Raw genomic sequence first — 19,896 nt, 5'->3', positions numbered from 1 at the left:
AGCCAGGTTCTCTATTTTTCCGTCGGGATTCCCGGCTGTTTTCCTGCCGGAAAAACTGCTAGGTAGCATACACGCGGCCGGGGTTCCCGGCCAAATGCTCTCCTGGCAGTTTTCCTGCCGGGAAAAACAGTCGTATGTACGAGGCTTTAGACCCCTTTCACAGTGGGCGTTTTTCAGGTGCTTTTGGGCTAAAAATAGAACCTTAGGTGTGCTCAGGTATATTTATGTGATTAAATGTGGTGGTGCTTTTGATGATAAGCATTAACCAAGGCCAATTCTGAAACTTCTCGCATACATGTAAAAATCATATTTTTTAAAAAACTAGATCCCCCAAATATTAAAGATTTTCTAAAAGAAAAGACCCGCGCAGCGGTTTATCAAATGTACATTTTCAGGAAAAACTACACTTTAATTATTTTAAGCCTGGCACACACTATCAGCTTTTTTTTTTTTTCATTCAACCCAGCAGGCGGAACGGAAAAAAAATAAGGTGGTGTACTAACTATATGATGTTGGTACTGCGATCTCCCAAGCAAGATCTCTGATAGAAAGTATTTTCTTCTCTAGAAGGAAAACCTTTGTTTGGGATATATCCAGGATAAAAGCCTTCTAGAGCTGGAAGCTGATCACCCAACTGAAAGCCTGGAACGTCCTGTTGTCATTGGCAGAAAGCTGGGAGGATGAGTTGGGACAAAAGATAGTTCAAAGCATTCTGCAACTATGACTGTCCTGAGGCAGATCTCGGATGATTGAAAGCCCTAGTGGGCTTTTTGAGCCAAACCTTTACGCTGAAAGGAAGGGCTGAACTCAGGTTTGTAAGCTGGAATTGAAGCCTGGAATTTTAGATTTGGTGCTGCCTGTCTTGAACAGGTAGATGCTCCAGAAGAAGTAGAACAGGGGTGCCCAACCTTTTGAAGAGCGAGGGCCAAATAAGCAACTTGGTCGCGGGCCACAATGATCGAAGCAGGCGGATGACAGGTCATGGCTATTCTATAGGCCCTCCGATCCGATCTGCCCAGATGGAAGGGGACAAATTCCCTTCTATTATTTTTTCATTTAGAGGATCGGATTGGAGGTAGGCGGGCTTAAACGGACAAAAGTCTGTTTACATCTGCCGCTCTGTAGAGGTGAATTGAGGGTCCGATTGGGTAGGGCCGATCATGTGAAAAAGGCCTAAGACTGCTTTCACACTGAGGTGCTGCGGTTTACCCGCACCACGGATGCAGCGTAGTGTACCTATGTCTATCCTGCAGGCTAGCTGAACTTTGCCATAGACTCCGCCTGTGGCAAAAACCGGCGCTGTACAGGCAACATCGGCTTATGGGGCTCTCCTCCACAGCTGTTTTCTTTCTCTACCACCAGCTTCCTTCACAACACTGATGATGTGGTATGATAGGTCAGCAACCTGCGATCTCAGCTTGCCAACCTACCATTCCAGAGTGGGAGGTTGCGGGCCACATCAGAGGGCTCTGCGGGCCACATCAGAGTGCTCCGCGGGCCACATGTGGCCCCCAGGCCACCCCTGAACTAGAACCTACCCCCCTGTGACATTTTTAACCTTGTGCTGCCACTTGTACACATACTGTACATGCACCTCACTGAAGTGGGTCTTCTTCTGTGAGGTTGCATATATATGCATACATGTGTTTGTGCTGAGAAAGCGCTCCCAGCACAGAGATCGGTCTCTTATCAAGAGCCCAGAGTCTTGTATAAACGATTGGGAACCAAGAGGCCTGGTTCCTGATCACTATAATACAGTAGCCATATTAAAAAAAACACACACACGCACACAAATAAAATAAAAAACACACACTAGCATATACCCATAGTTGATCCAGAGGAAGGCAAAAAAGCCCCCCCCAAAAGTGAATTTTCCATAAAGGAGAGGAGGTCCATCACCTTAGGACACTAGGGGCAGGGTTATAGTGGAGGTGCAAATCTCCAATCACATGAAGGTACAAGACTATAACCCATGAATACCTAGACTGTGCCCTGTACTATACAAATAAGACCTTTTAATGTAGAAAGCTGTTAAAGAACTTTCTGGCCTATAGAGTTCCAAAACTTGCAGTTTGGATATGGGTAGATTGGTCTGTGTCAAGAGGGGAACCTTTCACTGCAAGCCAGTATGTGATAGAACCACCATTTGGTTTACCAACTGCCAGGGATGGGTAGCCATGAGCAGAATGTGTCTACAGTGTAGTAAAAAAATGTATTTGAAAAGCTACAGACTGGCTGATTCCAAACCAGATTTTCAACTGCATAAAGGAAACCTAAGCAAAAATATGTAGGTAACCTTTGTTGACCATCCCCTTTGAAAATGCTATTTGCCTGCCTGCCTTGCTGATCCTGTCCTGAGCTTCTGCTGAGACACTGTATTTTGACAGGGGGATACAAACATGCATAGAGAAATGAAAACACCACAAACAAGTATACTTATAATGATTATTTATTAAATTCCACACATAACCAGAAAATATTATATATATATATATATATATATATATATATATATATATATATATATATATATATATATATATATATATATATATATATATATATATATATATATATATATATATATATATATATATATATATATATATATATATATATATATGAATAATATTGGTCACGGCCTGATTTATTGGTTTCTTTTAAATCCATTACTATCACACCAAACTTTATTTTTTTATACTTCAACTCTTAATCAAACAAATTTTCAATAACCATATTCAGCCCAGCTACTGAGACTCGAGCTGATCCAGCAATAATCATCAAATCTTATCTTAAATCTCCCCTCTGGCAACTTTACCAGAGTGAGCCACCACATGAATCGGCCGCGACGGGAGGGGGGGGTAGGGCGGGGAGCTCTTCCTGCTGCATCAGTTGATTGGCTGGCACTGACCCAGTCCCTTAAATAGGCTATGACAGGCTTTCCAGAACTTTCTTATAGGTCATCTGACTATTAATGTCCAATACCTGTTTGACCTCTTAACCCTTCTAGAAGCCCCTAAACCACCTGACTAATCCCTACTTCAGCTGTTAACCTTCCAGAACCTTCACCTGAAACTGACCTTAATTAGCCACTGACCTCTCCAACCCCTACTGTCACCTGACCTTGCTTAACCAATAACTACCACATGCTATAAACCCCTTTATAATCTTTACTCCTGTTGCTGCAGTGATCCCATGAGGAAAGGAGGGCCTAAACGGCTCTCCCTTTTCCTTTCCCATTTTCCACCATCCCCCAAAATACACTGATCAGAGAGTGCAGTGCGGAAAGCTCAAGAGGCACCAATCGCCCTGGTCGAATCTGCCGTAACCGGGAAGGGGGGCGCCTGCCCCTTTAAGGCATAGGCCTGAAGAACAACCTGCCTGATACACCTAGAAATGGTGGCCGACGAGACCGCCAGACCCTTCTTAGGACCAGTCACTGACACGAACAGTGAATCCGACCTCCGAAACGGAGCTGTAGCAGATAGGTACACCTGTAGGGCTCAAACCACGTCCAAGGAAGGCAACGCAGTCTCTTTTGGGTTCGCCGGCCGAGGACACAAGGATGGGAGAATTAATGTGAAAGGCCGAAACAACCTTATCCCTGTGGATGACCAAGTAAGGAGCCTTGCAAGACAAGGCCGCTAATTCAGACACCCGTCTGACCGATGTAATTACCACCAGAAAAAAACACCTTCTGGGAAAGAGTCAATAAAGGGATTTCCCTAATGTCCTCAAATGGAGGCTTTTGAAGCACCGAGAGGACCAAATTCAAGTCCCACGGAGGCAGTGGAGTACGCACAGGAGGGGCCACATGCCGAACCCCCTGCACAAACGTACGCACCAGAGAGTGCGCCGCCAAAGGTCGCTAATGAAAGATAGGACCCTGCGACAGAAGATCCTCTCGCAGTGGCAGGCGCCACGGAACATCCGCCACAAGACGCACCAGATCTGCGTACCAGGGACGGAGAGGCCAATCCGGAGCAACTAGGATTGTTGGTATCCCCTCGGCTTCCACTCTGCGTAGCAGACGAGGGAGAAGCTTCAGAGGAGGAAAGGCGTAGATTAGGCGATAGTGACCCCACGGTGCCACCAACGCGTCTGACGTGTCCGCCCACGGGTCTCTTGACCTTGTCACGAACCGTGACACCTTCCGATTGAGTCGGGATGCCAGAAGATCCACGTCTGGAGTGCCCCATTTCAGACACAGACTCTGAAACACATCTGGGTGTAGCGGCCATTCGCCTTGGTCTGGCGTTTGGTGACTTAGGTAGTCCGCCTGCCAGTTCTTTACGCCCGGAATGTAAACGGCCGAAAGAGCCGAAATGTTCTTTTCGGCCCACCGGAGGATGTGAGCGACTTCCGCCACTGCAGCCGAGCTCCGTGTGCTCCCTTGATGATTGACATAAGCCACAGCCATGGCTTTTTCCGACTGAATCCTGACCGGGTGGACCTGCAGTCTCAGAGACCACTTGGAGAGGCACAGCCTGATCGCCCGGAGTTCCAGGACATTGATTGTCAGGCGGGACTCTTCCCGAGTCCAGCGCCCCTGGGTTGACTGAACACCCTAGACTCCCTCCCAGCCGGAGAGACTGGCATCCGTCTTGACCACCGTCCAATGGCACGGCAGGAACGACTTCCTGGCCCGACGCACCGGAGATGTCAGCCACCACACTAGGAAGGACGTGACCAGGCGACTCACCTGGACTCTAATCCAGGGACGAAGGGAGCTGTCCCAACGCAACAGAATTTCTCTCTGTAACACACGAGTGTGAAATTGAGCATACGGAACCGCCTCGAAGGAGGCCACCATGAGACCCAGAACTCGCATGCAAAAGCGAAGCGACGACCACTTTTGGGTCGCCAACCGCCATTTGCAGTGTCTGTAGTTTCTCTGTGGGAAGAAAAACTCTCGCCTCCAAGGAATCCAGGACCAACCCCAGGTATTCCAGGCACTGAGACGGTACCAACACCCACTTCTGAACATTTAGCAGCCAACCGAATTCCCAGAGGGTCTGGCAGGTGATAAGACACATCTTCCTCTAACTGAGCTTAAAGAAGCTTGCAGAAGAAGGTCGTCCAGGTACCTTACAACGCTGCCTCAGCAGGGCCAGAATCGGAGCGAGCACCTTGGTGAAAACCCTTGGCGTCAAGGCCAGGCCGAAAGGGAGGGCCACAAATTGAAAGTGGTCCTCCTCGACCGCAAAGCGCAGAAATCTCTGGTGCTTTGCGCATATGGGGATATGCAAGTACGCGTCCTTGATATCCAAGGACGCCAGGTAGTCCCCTTGATGGAGTGCGGCTACCACAGAGCGACCCGACTCCATCCTGAACTTTTGCACTCTGACAAAACAGTTGAGGGCCTTGAGATCCAGGATTGGATGGACCCCTTCCTTCTTGGGGACTTCAAACAGATTGGAGTAAAACCCCTGAAACCGTTCCAGTAAAGGAACCGGCACGATCACCCCCCTGACCAGCAGATCCTGAACAGCCCCAAACAGGGCCTCCCGACGACCCGGACAAAGCTGGAGGTTGGAAGGAAAAAATCAGTTTGGCGGACAAGAGAGAAACTATCTTGTACCCCGAGGAAACTACTTTGCAAACCAACCGGTCAGAAAGAAGAGACATCCACCGAGCCGCGAAGCCGGCCCCCCACCCGAGAGACGGGCGGGGGCAGACCTTCATGCGGAAGCAGGTTTTTCCGCAGGCTTGCGGAACCAGGGGCGCTTCTGCCCTTCAGCGGGCCCCTTAGCGCTTGGGGCGGTAAAGGAGGACCCCTGCCTACGGCGAGGCTCCTTACCTTTACCAGACTGTGGGAGCAGAGTGCTCTTACCTCCCGTGGCATCCTTTATGATGTCATCTAGAGAAGCCCCAAAAAGCCTTTCACCCTTAAAGGGCAAGTCCACCAAGGCCTTCTTAGAAGACTGGTCCGAGACCAACACTTCAGCCAGACAAGGCGGCGCAATACCACCGCGTAGGCCGAGGCCCTGGAAAGCAAGGGAAACGTATCCAGGGCTGACTCACAGACAAATTTTAGGCCCTGCACCAACTGGTCGGCCAACGCCACACAGTCGAGGGGCTTGATGCTCCTCCAACTCCTGAAGCAACAACTTTGCCCGTTCATTAAGTGTCTGAGACACTAGAGCCCCGGCCAAGACCGGTCTCACCGCCGACCCCACTACTGTGAACAGCGGGCCACAGCCTCAGCTCTCCTATCTGCGGGGTCCTTGAAAGCAGAAGCCCCTTCCACAGGCAACGTGGTAGCTTTGTTCAGACTGACGTAGGAGAGGTCCACTTTTCCAGGAAGTCCTCCTCAAAAGGATAACGGACCGCAAAGCATTTTGGAACAGAAAACACCTTTTGAGGCCGATCCCATTCCTTGTACAAACATTTTTCCAGATAAGGAACACAAGGAAACACTTTTGCAGTGCGGCCGGCTTTCGGAACCCAAAAGGGACTGACATCTCAGATGTCTCCGCCGAATCCTCCATTTTCTGAGTATCCCGCACTGCAGTGATAAGAGCTCCCACTAGCGCCCTATCATGCGCTGACCCCGATGCAGAGTCATCCTCACTGTCCGTGTGGACTAGGCCTGCATCCTCTGACACCTCGGAACCAGGGCCGGGAGCAGTAGCTGGGCCTGATTCCGTGTCAGAGGCATCCCCAGAAGAAGGCGGGGGAGGGGGTGCTTTTTACCCCCCCTCTGGCCATGCGCCGCTTCAATCCTGGCAACAAACGCCTCTAGGACTGCCGTCATACCATCCACAGAGGCCGCAGGTACAGGGGCACTAAGGGTTACCTCTGGCATGTCTGGAGGAGAAGCATCTGGCTCGGACGCCATGCTGACCCGACCTTTTGCCACCCTTGAAACGCAAGGCAAGACCCACAGGCCACCTTCCCTGCCGCAGCAGAGAACACGGGACCCCCCAGAGGACTCCCCACCCGACCAGGCCTGTACTGCTGCTGTCTGCCCCAGAGCGATGCTCCATGCTGTGCCGTCCCTCAGGAAGTGTGCTGGAGCCGTTCGCGCCGATTTTTTAGCCACTAGAGGCAAAAACCCATTCCAAAATGGCCGCCGACACGCAAAAAGCATGTGGGCTACAAGAAAATGGCCGCCGATCTCCAATAAAGGCGCCCGGCGCCGCCAAATTGGCGGCCGCAAAAGCAGTAAAAAAACACACACACATCAGTAAAAAAAAACAGGACCCCTGGGCAGGCCCCCCCCGCCATACACGGCAGCAAAACAGCACCCCCTAAGCAGACACAGCCCCCAGCCACTGGATGGAGCCCCCCAGGCGGACCCCCCACCTTACAGCCGACCCCGCCACCCAGAACGTGGGGAAACGAGGGAGAGAGGAAAACAGGGCGAACCCCCAATCGACCTCCCCAGGAATGCACCAGCCGCACCACCCTGCCAAAGCAAGGGGACTGCTACTTACCCGTCCTGCGACCACCGGCTGGAGGCATCCCGGACAGAACCAACGTCCGCGCAGTTACGCCACGGCTGTCGGCCCGGCACACTGTGACACGAACATAGAGCCCGGTAATACGTGTGCCCTGGATCGTATAGCTTACGGCCACCCCTGGAGCAACGGGGCATGTCGTGGACGGCCCAGCGCGTAGCTAAAGGCCGGCACACGCTCGATGGCCGAACTTGGGGGGACTACAAGGATCGAGGATCCAGCCTGTCATCCAGTCGGCAGTTGATTGTGGATCTCAGGATCCAAAAATGCAGGAAACAAAAAAGAAAAACAAGAAAATTGCAAACAAATCCCCAGAGCACATGGGCCCAGAGGAGCCATGTCATTCTCCTTTGTGAGGCAGAAAAAAACTGAGGCTGCAGAGAGTGGAGGATGTACCCGGGGGAACCGCCCCCTGGGAAGTACTGTATTGTGTGGAGTGTTTAACACTTAACATGCGGTTTTTCTGCCTAGTCAATCTCCTAGAAAGAAGGATAATACCCTAAGGTCAATATGCTGATGTGTCTGTCCATGAACGGAAGAGAAAACTGGAGGTACTTCCCTGATGGGAGGGGTTATATGAAGGGGAACTGTCTCCGATTGGTTGTGCCAGTGCCCAATTACCTCTGGTGACCATACAACCCATTATGTAATGATTATGGCTCTGTGTCCCGTGGTGTACGATAAAGAAAATTGGATTTTTGTACTCACCGTAAAACCCATTACTCTGAGGTCATCGACGCACACAGCACCTCTTTAATCTTGACCATTGGGTTATATCGCCTTTGTAGAAGGAGGACTAGGCAGAACATAAAACTTGGCTATGCCCCATGGGCCGTCCCCGGTCAGTATATAACCGCCTCCGTGCTCTAGGTATTCAGTTCAGTAGCAAGCAGTAATAGAAGTATCACAACTCCATAGAGGGGTGGGTGTTGTGTCCATCGATAAACTCAGAAAAAGGGATTTTACAGGGAGTACAAAAATCCAATTTTCTCCTTTCATCGACTGACACAGTGCCTCCTTAATCTTGACCATTGAGACGTCCAAAAGCAGTGCCAAAGAAAAATGAGGGATTGCGAAACACAAGAGCCCCATCTGAAAAACAAAAATTTGAAGAAAAACACCCCTCAAGAGGGAACCCCCCTCTTAAAGTGGTTGTAAACCCACTGAGAATTGCCGGTCTAAATTCGGCAATGCCGAATTTGACGCTCCTGCATGCATGCATGCGAGGAGTGACGTCATCACCGCTCCGGCCAATCACAGCGCCGGATCGGCGATACACGGAAGTAACCTCTGGGTATCATGGATGCGGCAGAGGGGGACACGATGACGGCTTCTGGTGCTTCGTTCTAAGGTAAGTACATGCATAATGAGCTAGTATGCTAGTCATACTAGCTCATTATGGCCTTGTCTTGCAGGTTTTTTTTTCCAGAGTTTACTTCCGATTTAAACAGCGGCCTGCAAAACCTTGTGGCCAAAAGAAGCATTAGCAGATGAAAGAATTTATACTTTATATAATTTAGTGAAGGTATGTACCGACGGCCAAACCTGTGATATTGATGCTCGATGACGGAAGGCCCAAGAAGTGCTAAGTGCCTGAGTAGAATGTGCCGTGACAGGGAGAGGAGGAACCCGACCTTTAATACAATAGGCCTCAGTCACAGTCTGTCTGATCCATCTGGCGATGGTAGCCGAAGAAGCGGCCTTCCCTTTCCTTGGTCCTTGTGTAACCACAAAAAGCACTTCTGATCGCCGAAAGGACTCCGTGGCTTTCAGATACACCGGAATCACACAAACCACATCCAAGATATGCAAAGCAAATTCCTTGGGATGAGCCGGCTTTTGGACACAAGAAAGGCAACACAATGTCCTAATTTAAATGGAAATCCGAGATAACTTTAGGTAGGAACGATGGACAGGGACAAAGAACCACCTTATCTCCGTTGACCACCAAATAGGGAGTACGACAGGATAATGCCGCCAACTCCGACACCTTATGGGCAAATGTAATAGCCACCAAGAATGCCACCTTCTGGGACAACGTAGGTAAGGGAATCTCCTGAATATTCTCAAATAGAGATTTCTGGAGAACCATGTGTACCAAGTTAAAATCCCATGGCAGTAAAAGAGACCGTACAGGCGGAGGCACATGCCGGACTACTTGAATAAAGGTACAAACTAGAGTGCGTTGCTAGGAGTCCCATCAACTCCCCATTGAAGGAAAGCCAAGATCCAATCGACTCACACCAAAAAAATGTACGCTTTCCACGTACAATGGTATATCTTGCTAGAAGTCGACTTCCTCGCCTTCAACATAGTAGGGATCACTGATCCAGACAAAGCTCTATCCGTCAGTACCTGGCATTCAACAGCCAAGCCATCAAAACCAGCAACTGTAAAGCAGGATGGAAGCTCAGCCCTTGGTACAACTAGTCCTTTCCGACAGGTAGCTCCCAAGGGATTATTACGGCCACCAGAGTGATCAGAAGACTTTCCCCCTCGATCCTTCGCAGGCACCGTGGTAGAAGAGGAAGGTGTTGGCCCAACAAGGGCACTAGAATGACGGCGGCGTCTACCAGAAAAACCCGCGAGTCACCAGTTGCCACTCCCACGAGTCTCAGTAGGTGATATAACCCAATGGTCAAGGTTAAGAAAGCGCTGTGTCTGTCAATGAAATAAAGAGAAAAAAAGAACTTGAATTGTATTAGTTTGTTTAGTAGCTGCATTTATAATAAAGGATGATAACAGGCTATACAAAAAGTGGTTTTAATGCACGTTACAGATCATTACAACAGAAAACGGCATTCATTTGAGATCTTAGCATCCTGAAATGGACCTATAACGTATTTTTTGTTTGTAATATCAATCCAGAATCAAATGCTCAATGCTCCACTGCAGTTTTCAACCTGGTTGTTTATGGAAACAGCATAGGCAGTTCTTATTTCTGATACCTTGCTAAATGAGGTCAACCCATTTTTTAAATATATTTTAAAAAATATAACCTGCAAATAAGCCTTAAAGTGGTTCTAAAGGTGCAAGGTTTTTTACTTTCAAGCATTCTATGCATAAAAGGTAAAAAAAAAAACTTCAGCAGCCCCACAATACTTTCCTGAGCCCCATCTTGATCCAGCGATGTGCTTGAGAGCCTTAGCTCTCCAGGAACTCTCCCTCCTCACTGGCTGACACAGCAGCAGGAGCCATTGATTCCCACTGCTGTTAATCACAATCAGTGAGCCAATGAGGAGAGAGAAAGGGGCGGGGCCGAGCCACAGCTCTGTGTGTAAATGGACATAATACCCATAGCATGCTGATTGCAGAAGGGAGGGGGCCAGTGGAGCAAGCGGTGGACCTGCAAAGAGGAGAATCGGGCTACACTGTGCAAAACCACTGCACAGAGCAGGGTAGTATGACATGGTTTTTATATAAAAAAAAAACACAGGCCTTTAATATCACTTTAAGTAACAAAAACATTTCTAATTACATACTTAGTGGGAAGAATATATACAGTAATCACAGTAGGCCATTACACTGCCTCGTGGTATATTTGAGTGCTTCTGCAAAGCTGCTCACAATTTTACACACAGCAACTATATGGTCAGTAGTATATGTGATCACTTCTTTAGTTTCTTCTGAGCGGCTTTCTTTTTCACCATCTGAAGACGCTTCATGGCGGTTAACTGTAAATCCTGTGAAGTAGGACCCTTGGCTGCAGACTGCTGTGTGCTGGAATCTCCAACTGCCTTGCTACTAGAGCTCCCACTGCTTCCTGCAGAGTTTCCTCCTCCATTACTACTGCCCATCTGATTGCTCATATTGTTCCCAGATGAACTAATGCTTGGACTAGGTAGGCCTGTTTTGCTGACATTGTCGCTACTCATAGAACGGCTAAGGCTGGTCTTTCCCAGAACGAGTGGTGGTAGAGGCTTTAGTGGTAAAGAGCTTGTGTTGCTGCTGCCTGATCCTGGTTTAGACGCAGAGCCTGTCTTTATAGTTGCAGGGCCAGTTGAACCCAATGTTTTCAGACCTGCAGATAAAGTGGGAGGTTTACCACTGGAAGTCTGTACTGAGCTTCCAAGCTTTGAGGTTACTGGCACTGCACTGGCAGTCTTTGCACCGAATGCTGCCCAGCCAGTAAGACCACTTGCAGCAGAAGATGATGACCCAGAATTGGAAGAATTCCCAGAGTTTACAGGGGGGACCTACATGAAGAGACAACAGATGTGTTATACATTATTGCACTAAATTAACCATTAAAACATATATACTGTATATCCCCAAGCTTGTGCTTGCTTAATGTTATTTGTGAATATCAAACCCATCTATTGTTTTTCATTTGGTAACTCATATGCTCCTTGGTGCATATAAAAACAATGATTCCTGCTGTTAAGCAGAATGGTTGAGGATCTCTGCACTTAGAAGTTGGCTGAAATTTTCCACATTAAAAGCACATTTAATAAACGCAAGGCCCGCTGGGCGAGTCTGGTCACCAGGTCATTTAACCACTTCCATACCATGCACCTTCCCGCCCAAGCCAATTTTCAGCTTTCAGCACTGTCGCACTTTGAATGGCAATTGCGCGGTCATGCTACACTGTACCCAAACAAAATTGGCGTCCTTTTTTCCCCACAAATAGAGCTTTCTTTTGGTGGTATTTGATCACCTCTGCGATTTTTTTGCGCAACAACTAAAAAAAAGACTGAAAATTTTGAAAAAAAAAAACTACGTTTTTATTTTTTTCTGTTAATTTTTTTGTAAATACGTTTTTCTCTTTCAATTACGGGCACTGATATGGCGGCACTGATGGGCACGATGAGATGGCACTGATGGACATCGATGAAGTAGTACTAACGGGCACAGATGAGGTGGCACTGATTGGCGGCGCTGGTATGCGGCACTGATGGGCACTCATAGGCGGCACTGATGGGCACACATAGGCAGCACTGATGGGCACACATAGGCGGCACTGATGGGCACACATAGGCGGCACTGATGAGCACACATGGGCGGCACTGGGCACTCATAGGCGGCACTGATGGATACTTATGGGTGGCACAGATGGGCACTGATAGGTGGGCACTGGGCATGGATGGGCACTGTGGGGTGGCACTGATGGACACTGTGGGGTGGCACTGATGGACACTGGGGTGGCACTGATGGACACTGGGGTGGCACTGATTTTCCCAGGTTGCCAGTCAGTGCCCATTTGTGGGCACTGATTGGCATCTTTTTTTTAATGCTTTTTTTTTTTGCAGGCTTTTTATTTTTTTTGCCCACCCTGGGCATCCCTGGTGGTCCAGTGTGGCGATCCGAGGAGGGGCTGCGCTGATAAACAATCAGCTCGAACCCCCCGTCAGGAGAGCCGCCGATCGGCTCTCCTCTACTCGCGTCTATCTTCCTGTTTTCATCGTGATCAGCCGTCATTGGACACGGCTGATCACGTGGTAAAGAGTCTCCGCCGGAGGCTCTTTACCGAGATCGGAGATGCAGGGTGTCAGACTGACACCCCGCATCACCGATCGCCCCCACGGGCGCGTGCGGCATGAAATCCTGCAGGACGTTCTGGAACGTCCCGTCAGGATTTCAGAACCACTTCCCGGACGTAAATCGGCTATAGGCCGGGCGGGAAGTGGTTAATGTGCCCCTCGCACCTCTCATGCAGCTGCACCACCCCCCTCGTCTCTGCCAAAACCTTGTCTCAGCATTTGGCAGCAGAGCTAATACAAGAACTCATCTGCCAGATCCTGCACTTCTCTGTGCAGCCATGGAGAGGCTCGTCTCCATTCGACCCCCGAATGGAGATGAGCAATCAGCAGCAGAGAGGAGGACAGAAATCCAACAGATCCAATTCCTCTCTGTGCAGCCGCTGCACCCTCTTGTCTCCACCTCTCCTGGTCTCTGCATTCAGCAGACTCCAGCAGCTGACTCCAACCCTCCTCTGGTCCTCCTCCAGACCCTGCAGGCTTTGCTTCCCAGCTCTGCCCCAGCTTCTTCCCGGCACCAGCATAAGGTAAGGGGGGTGGGGGGGTGCACTGTGATGTAAGGGAGGACTCTTGACATCTGATGTAAAGGGGGATTGGGGTGCTCTGGGTATTTAGCCCTTGGGCACCCATAAAGCCAATGTGGCCCACAATGAAATTGAGTTTGGCACCCCTAGTTTAAAGTGTATGTCTAGGAAAATTAACAATAAAAAATTAAATGCAGTAGATCTCTACAATGCATGCATACCTCCCCATGTGTTATCCCTTTAAAGGTTAAAGACAGGAAAATACCTACTGAACTGGCAAACAAAATCCAGTAAGCGCGTAACTTCCAGTAGTGTGCTGATCACCTGCTGCACCGAAGATGCAAGAAGCCCATCAGAGGAGAACCGGGCAAAGCTGACAAAGCTGCTTGAGATTTCAGTGCAGTAGAGGCAGCATCGTCATCTCATAAAATTAGGCACTCACTAGATTTTTGTCAGAACCAACAGGAATTTTCCATTACTTCAATTTTAAGGAAACATAAAACAAAGAAATGTACATGCATTGCCAAGATTTACAGAATATGATTTTATTTTTTAACACCGACATCCGGGCAATACTTGTGCTTCCCACTGTCCACCTTATTTTCACCACACAGATGTATCAATCATTTCCAACACAGGTATCCAACAATAATTAAGATGAAAGAAGGGAACGCTCTCTCTGGAAAATAAAATAATATTGACAATGAAAATACAAAAATGTTTACTCAGCGCACATAATCTAGCTTTGTCTGCCGTTATCTCTTTCTAAACAAAACAGTGCTTGCCAGATGGTTCATTGATCCTTTGACAAATTGTGTCTGGTTGAAAAAGCATTAATAACGACCGAAAAATATGAAATTGAAGGACCACAGTGACCGTGCGCACTTAACACTCCTGGCACACTATGGAAAACTATGTATATACAGCTCGGCTATTCACTAATATGACATTTCCTTCATTATTTAACCACTTAAGCCCCGGACCATATTGCTGCCTAAAGACCCAAGGGGTTTTTACACTTCGGGACTGCGTCGCTTTAACAGACAATTGCGCGGTCGTGCGACGTGGCTCCCAAACAAAATTGGCGTCCTTTTTTCCCCACAAATAGAGCTTTCTTTTGGTGGTATTTGATCACCTCTGCAGTTTTAATTTTTTGCGCTATAAACAAAAATAGAGCGACAATTTTGAAAAAAATTCAATATTTTTTACTTTTTGCTATAATAAATATCCCCCAAAAACATATATAATTTTTTTTTCCCCTCAGTTTAGGCCGATACGTATTCTTCTACCTATTTTTGGTAAAAAAAAACGCAATAATCGTTTATCGGTTGGTTTGCGCAAAATTTATAGCGTTTACAAAATAGGGGATAGTTTTTTTGCATTTTTTTTTTTTTTTACTACTAATGGCGGCGATCAGCGATTTTTTTCGTGACTGCGACATTATGGCGGACACTTCGGACAATTTTGACACATTTTTGGGACCATTGTCATTTTCACAGCAAAAAATGCATTTAAATTGCATTGTTTACTGTGAAAATGACAGTTGCAGTTTGGGAGTTAAACACAGGGGGCGCTGTAGGATTTAGGGATCACTGTGTGTGTGTTTACTAGTGTAGGGGGGTGTGGCTGTAGGATTGACAACATCGATCGAGTCTTCCCTATATAAAGGATCACTCGATCGATGCGCCGCCACAGTGAAGCACGGGGAAGCCGTGTTTACACACGGCTCTCCCCGTTCTTCAGCTCCGGGGAGCGATCGCGACGGAGCGGCTATAAACAAATAGCCGCGCCGTCGTCCCGGATCACTCCCCGAGCGGACGCGACCTCCGCATGTACCGGGGGGGGGGGGGGTCCCGATCGGACCCCCCACCCACGTCTAGCAGAGGACGTACAGGTACGTACATGTGCCTGTCCGTGGTTAATGAAGCATGTATGTTTATAATCACTGAAGTGTGTGTGTGTGTTATATATATTTCTTTTTATTATTTACGAAAATTACATTGAGGTTTTTAACATTGAAAATTAACGTTTGGCATTTTGAGTACAAAAAGGAAGGAATATAAAACTATAATAAAGAATAAAAATACAATCTACAATTCTTGGCACTACTTGCATTAGGTACACCACTGGCGTACCAAATAGAATGTTGTTTAAAATGAAAACCTACCCAATCCCTGTATACCAAGATCCCCCTTCGGTATAAAGAAGAGACAGGAAACCACATACTCCAAACTTTGTACCTGTAAACTATCTCCCCTACCAATGGAGTTTACGAAGAGGGTCTGTGGAAGTTCTGTGGTATGCTACATATACTCTCCACATTGTATAATGCTCCCAAAACTGCATGTATTGAAGACAGTCCTCTAACCTGGGGGGCCTCCACATTTTTCAGTATGAGGGCCACATTGTACATTTTACAAATATTCTTGGGTTGAAAAGAAAGTTTTAAAAATGTTCCATATATTAACTTCCTTTCAGAAGTCAGTCCTTTCACATTAGAACCCCCACTCACATCAGACGCCCCTTCTTTACATCCGAGTCTCCCTTTACATTAGGGTCCTAATAAGGCTCTCCCTGACCACTATAATTAAGTCTACAGCTTAGCAGCAGAGTGGTAACCAGAAGGCGAAGCAGGTCTGAATGGAGGTAATTCCATCCTGTATATGTGCAAGCACATCACTGGTTACTAGGATGGAGAAGCGTAGACCAACTGATCTGAATCCTTAGTCAGAGGATACGCCACTGACCCTAGCTGGATAAAATCTCATAGCCGGCCCGATGTGGCCAGTGGGCCATAGTAAGGAGACCCTTGAACTAAGCCCTGGGTGTCAAATTGAAACTGAAATACAATTTTATTAAAGTCTAGATATATTCAAACAATTTTCAAATGCATATAAAGTCCTTGTGCACAAAATCATTTAGTAGAAGGGGCTCTCATGGCATGAATCCCCAGAGTGAAGCAGAAGCTGTTTGCCTTCAGACTTAAGGTCTAACTGAAACTTTGTATACTTGTCTTTATGCAGCATGAGACAAAAAGAGTGAGGGGCTAATCTTGGGTACACACTGTCTGAAAATCAGCCAGTTCAGAAGGAATTGGCTGACTTTTGGTCAGTGTGTACAGCAGTCTGACAGAATCCAGTCTATCTGAGAAAGCTGCCAGGTTCAGCGAGGTATGCTGACTGATGTGTGTGTGTGTGGAGAACTGGAAGGAAAGAGCCTGAGGAGCCTCCCTGCTGTACCAAATGGGAAAGTGTTGCCTAGATGTCCCAATGTTCTCCCTCCACTCTGCTACCTGGCCAAGTTTTTCCTGCGTTAGTGCTTGGAAGCTGCAAACCCCAGTAGCCATGGGTCGGTCCCTCACTCTCATCAGGATCTGCAGAAATCCCTGCTGTACCGATTTCAGGATTTCACTCTCCCACCAGTCACAGTGCTTGCAGATCTGCTGACTATCTCCCTAACCTTTACAGTCTCACATGGGCAGATCTGTTAATTTACTCCTGAGCCTCAGCTGCCTCATTGGTTTTACTAGCCTGCCTTACATCGGCATTGTGACTAAGGATGAGCTCTGGCGTGTTTGCATAGAACACATGCAGAGCCCGCCAGGAAGTGTGCACGGCGCTGCGCTAATAACTGCCAGGGAGACATTTCACGATCCCTGCAGCCGAGCATCGGGACAATGTCTCCCTGGCTGTGATTAGCACAGCGCCGTGCACACTTCCTGGCGGGCTCTGCACGTGTTCTATGCGAACACGCCAGAGCTCATCCTTAATTGTGACCAGCAGAGGACATTTCTACACTACTACATCTAATAAATGTGAGCAGTGATGGTCTCCTCTTCTCCATACGCTGTGCATCTCCTCCCTCCTCCTCCTGGCGGCTAAACTAATCTCCTTTTGGCCAATCGGGTGACGGGTCTCATGACCCACTTGTTGATTAGCCGGGGAGGAGAATCAGAGTTACAATAGCGAAAATGTATTCGTTATTGTCACACAACTGTGTACTGCGCCCCGAACCCACCCCTTTTGAAGCCTATTAGAGCCTGTGGCTTGGAATTTGAGTGTCCGGCGCCCTGCATGTAGGTCAGGGGGCCAAACGCATGGATAGGGGGGGCCCGCGCTCGAAATGGATGGGCCACCACTGACTGCGAGTGTGCATACTAGAGCTGCTAGCACTAACACATTAGTCAAGCTTTCACTCCAAACTGATATATATTATTTGATGTAAATAAAATAACCTATTTAATTGTGCCTCTTGTGTAACTTCCATCTGTTAAGAAGACATGCAGGAGAATAGTTTAGATGTCAAGTAATACAATACCTTAACTTCAGATCTCTTAAAAGCTAGGAAAGAGGTTGAAGAATCTGGCTTGGGCTTCAGTTCAGGCTTGATGGTGGATGTGTCCTTTACAACTGGCATTACTGCTGATGCTATAGAAGAGGCAGGCTTCTGGGTCGGCTTCTGATTTTTAAGTGCCTGTAGGTGGAAAGAGAAGGAATTTGTACATAAAGGAATTTACCCAAAGATCTCTAAACTGTACCTTGTTTTTTTTACATGCAAAAATAAAATATTAGTAGGCAAATGTTTATGTAGTTAGGGCTAGACAATTATACTAAATACAATTATGTTATATTTTCTTATCTAGAAAGTCTTTAAAGTGGTTGTTAACCCATTTAAATAAATTTACAGAATCCTGCTGCTTTCTTAAAAACAAGTGCTCCCGTCTCTGTGTTTTATTAAAAAAAATGCCTCCTTTACCATATTTTCAGAGCGACTCCCCACGATCACGTCACCGGTCAGCTCTCTCCTCTGCCCGGCTGACAGATGCAGTGGGCGGGGCTGAGATTCCCCCGCTGACGTCAACCGGGACACGAGGAGAAGAGAGAGAGAGCTGGCCGGTCACGTGATCGCTGGGAGCTGCTCTGAAATACGGTAAAGGTGACATTTTCTTATAAAAAAAACACAGAGAAAGTAGCTCCTGTTATCAAGAAACCAGCAAGATTATGTAAATTTTCAACAGCTATGAGAGCAGCAAGAGCAGAGGGGGCGGGCACTGACACAGAGGCAGACAGGCAAGGAGGGGAGGGGGGAGGAGGGCACAGGAGGACAGAGGAGATGACGGAGGCACGCAAACTGACCACGGTGTAAGGGCTCAGCAGCCAGGATACACCGTGGTCAGTTTACAAAGGGGGGGGGGGGGGGTAGAAACTGGCAGGATCAGCCAGGTTTTTTAGGTGATAGAAGGGCCCAAATCTACTCCATCCTTTCCTTTCTTAAATGAATACTTACCTTGATCCTGCAGGGTTTGTTTACATGCAGATGTGAACATCTTTAATATACTAGCTGTGCCTGCACAGTAGGTTCCCATAGAATTATTTGCCATCATCTTCCCAAGCTGGAGGTGCTAGGGGAGCATTCCCACAAAAGTCTGTGAGAAGCTACTGTAGAGCAAAGCGTACACAAGATATTCAGGTAGGGCTGTAAACAAACAGCAGGTACCCTAGCCACTAGGTCGAAGTAAGTATGTGTCTAGGAAGACTGAGTTTAAGTCAGGAAGGACAGCAGAAAGGATAGGTACACATTGCTTTAAAGTGCCTTTTAGGTCCATGACTCTTATAACTTGACTTAACTTAAAACGCTGTGACTTCTAGCATGATTTCTTAGTATTAACTATTACCCATAATGATCCATTAACCAATCTATAAATGTTGCTGCATTACATGTATACAAATCAGTTACTAGTATAGCAGAAATTGTGATCTTTATAAAGAAAGACACCTGAAGAGCAGGGATCCTCACCATTCTTTTCATCTGCCGAGTACAGCGGGCACAGTACCATACCAGACGGGGGTCATTTACATCCTTATCTGTAACCTGAGGTTTGTGGCAATCCTGATGATAGAGGTTGTGGCACTCCTGGCATTCCACCAGTTGGTTACCAGAAAACACTGTCATTTGGCTGGAATTAAAAAAGAAACATCTGAAGTTTCAAAAACTTTTGGTCAAGATATCAGAATATAATTTAATTAAATCCAAAACAAAACACTTAAAGCGGAACTGAACTTATCGATTTAACAGTTTAAAAAAACAGTTCTATTCCAGGCACTATTTTTGTAACAAATTATAACGCAATGCGGTCTTAGCACAATATTGTACAAAATGAAATATTGTAAAAAATGAGAATCTAAGACTTAACCTTGCATGTAAAACATTAAATAATTAAGTATACAACACAGCAATAAATAATGAAAATAGTATTGAAGAAATACAGTTAACAGATGAGCTTTCTGTTCCTGACATACTAGACTAATAGATGTTTTGGGATACATTATTGCATTGCTGTTTGCAATATGATGTTAAATACGAATAGCAGTGCCAACATATGTTCATAAAAATTAAGTGATAATAAAAGTATTTTTTTTTTAAATAACAAAC

General features: G+C 47.1%; 1 protein-coding gene across 2 annotated transcripts in view; it reads right to left on the bottom strand.

Moving 5' to 3' along the window:
• Positions 1-10,887: 10,887 nt before the first annotated feature.
• Positions 10,888-19,896, bottom strand: part of INTS12 (integrator complex subunit 12) — a 29,049-nt gene continuing 20,040 nt past the window's right edge. For both annotated transcript variants that reach the window (XM_040329688.1, XM_040329689.1), the window contains exons 5-7: positions 19,261-19,420; positions 17,782-17,937; positions 10,888-11,659 (exon numbers count right to left, since the gene is read on the bottom strand). In XM_040329688.1, coding sequence (XP_040185622.1) covers positions 11,072-11,659; positions 17,782-17,937; positions 19,261-19,420 — 904 coding nt within the window. In that variant the 3' untranslated portion in view covers positions 10,888-11,071. The remainder of the gene's footprint in view (positions 11,660-17,781; positions 17,938-19,260; positions 19,421-19,896) is intronic.

This window comes from Rana temporaria, chromosome 1, assembly GCF_905171775.1.
Source record: "Rana temporaria chromosome 1, aRanTem1.1, whole genome shotgun sequence".
NCBI classification, from domain to species: Eukaryota; Metazoa; Chordata; class Amphibia; order Anura; family Ranidae; genus Rana; species Rana temporaria.
This window is presented reverse-complemented; position numbering and strand designations above follow the sequence as displayed.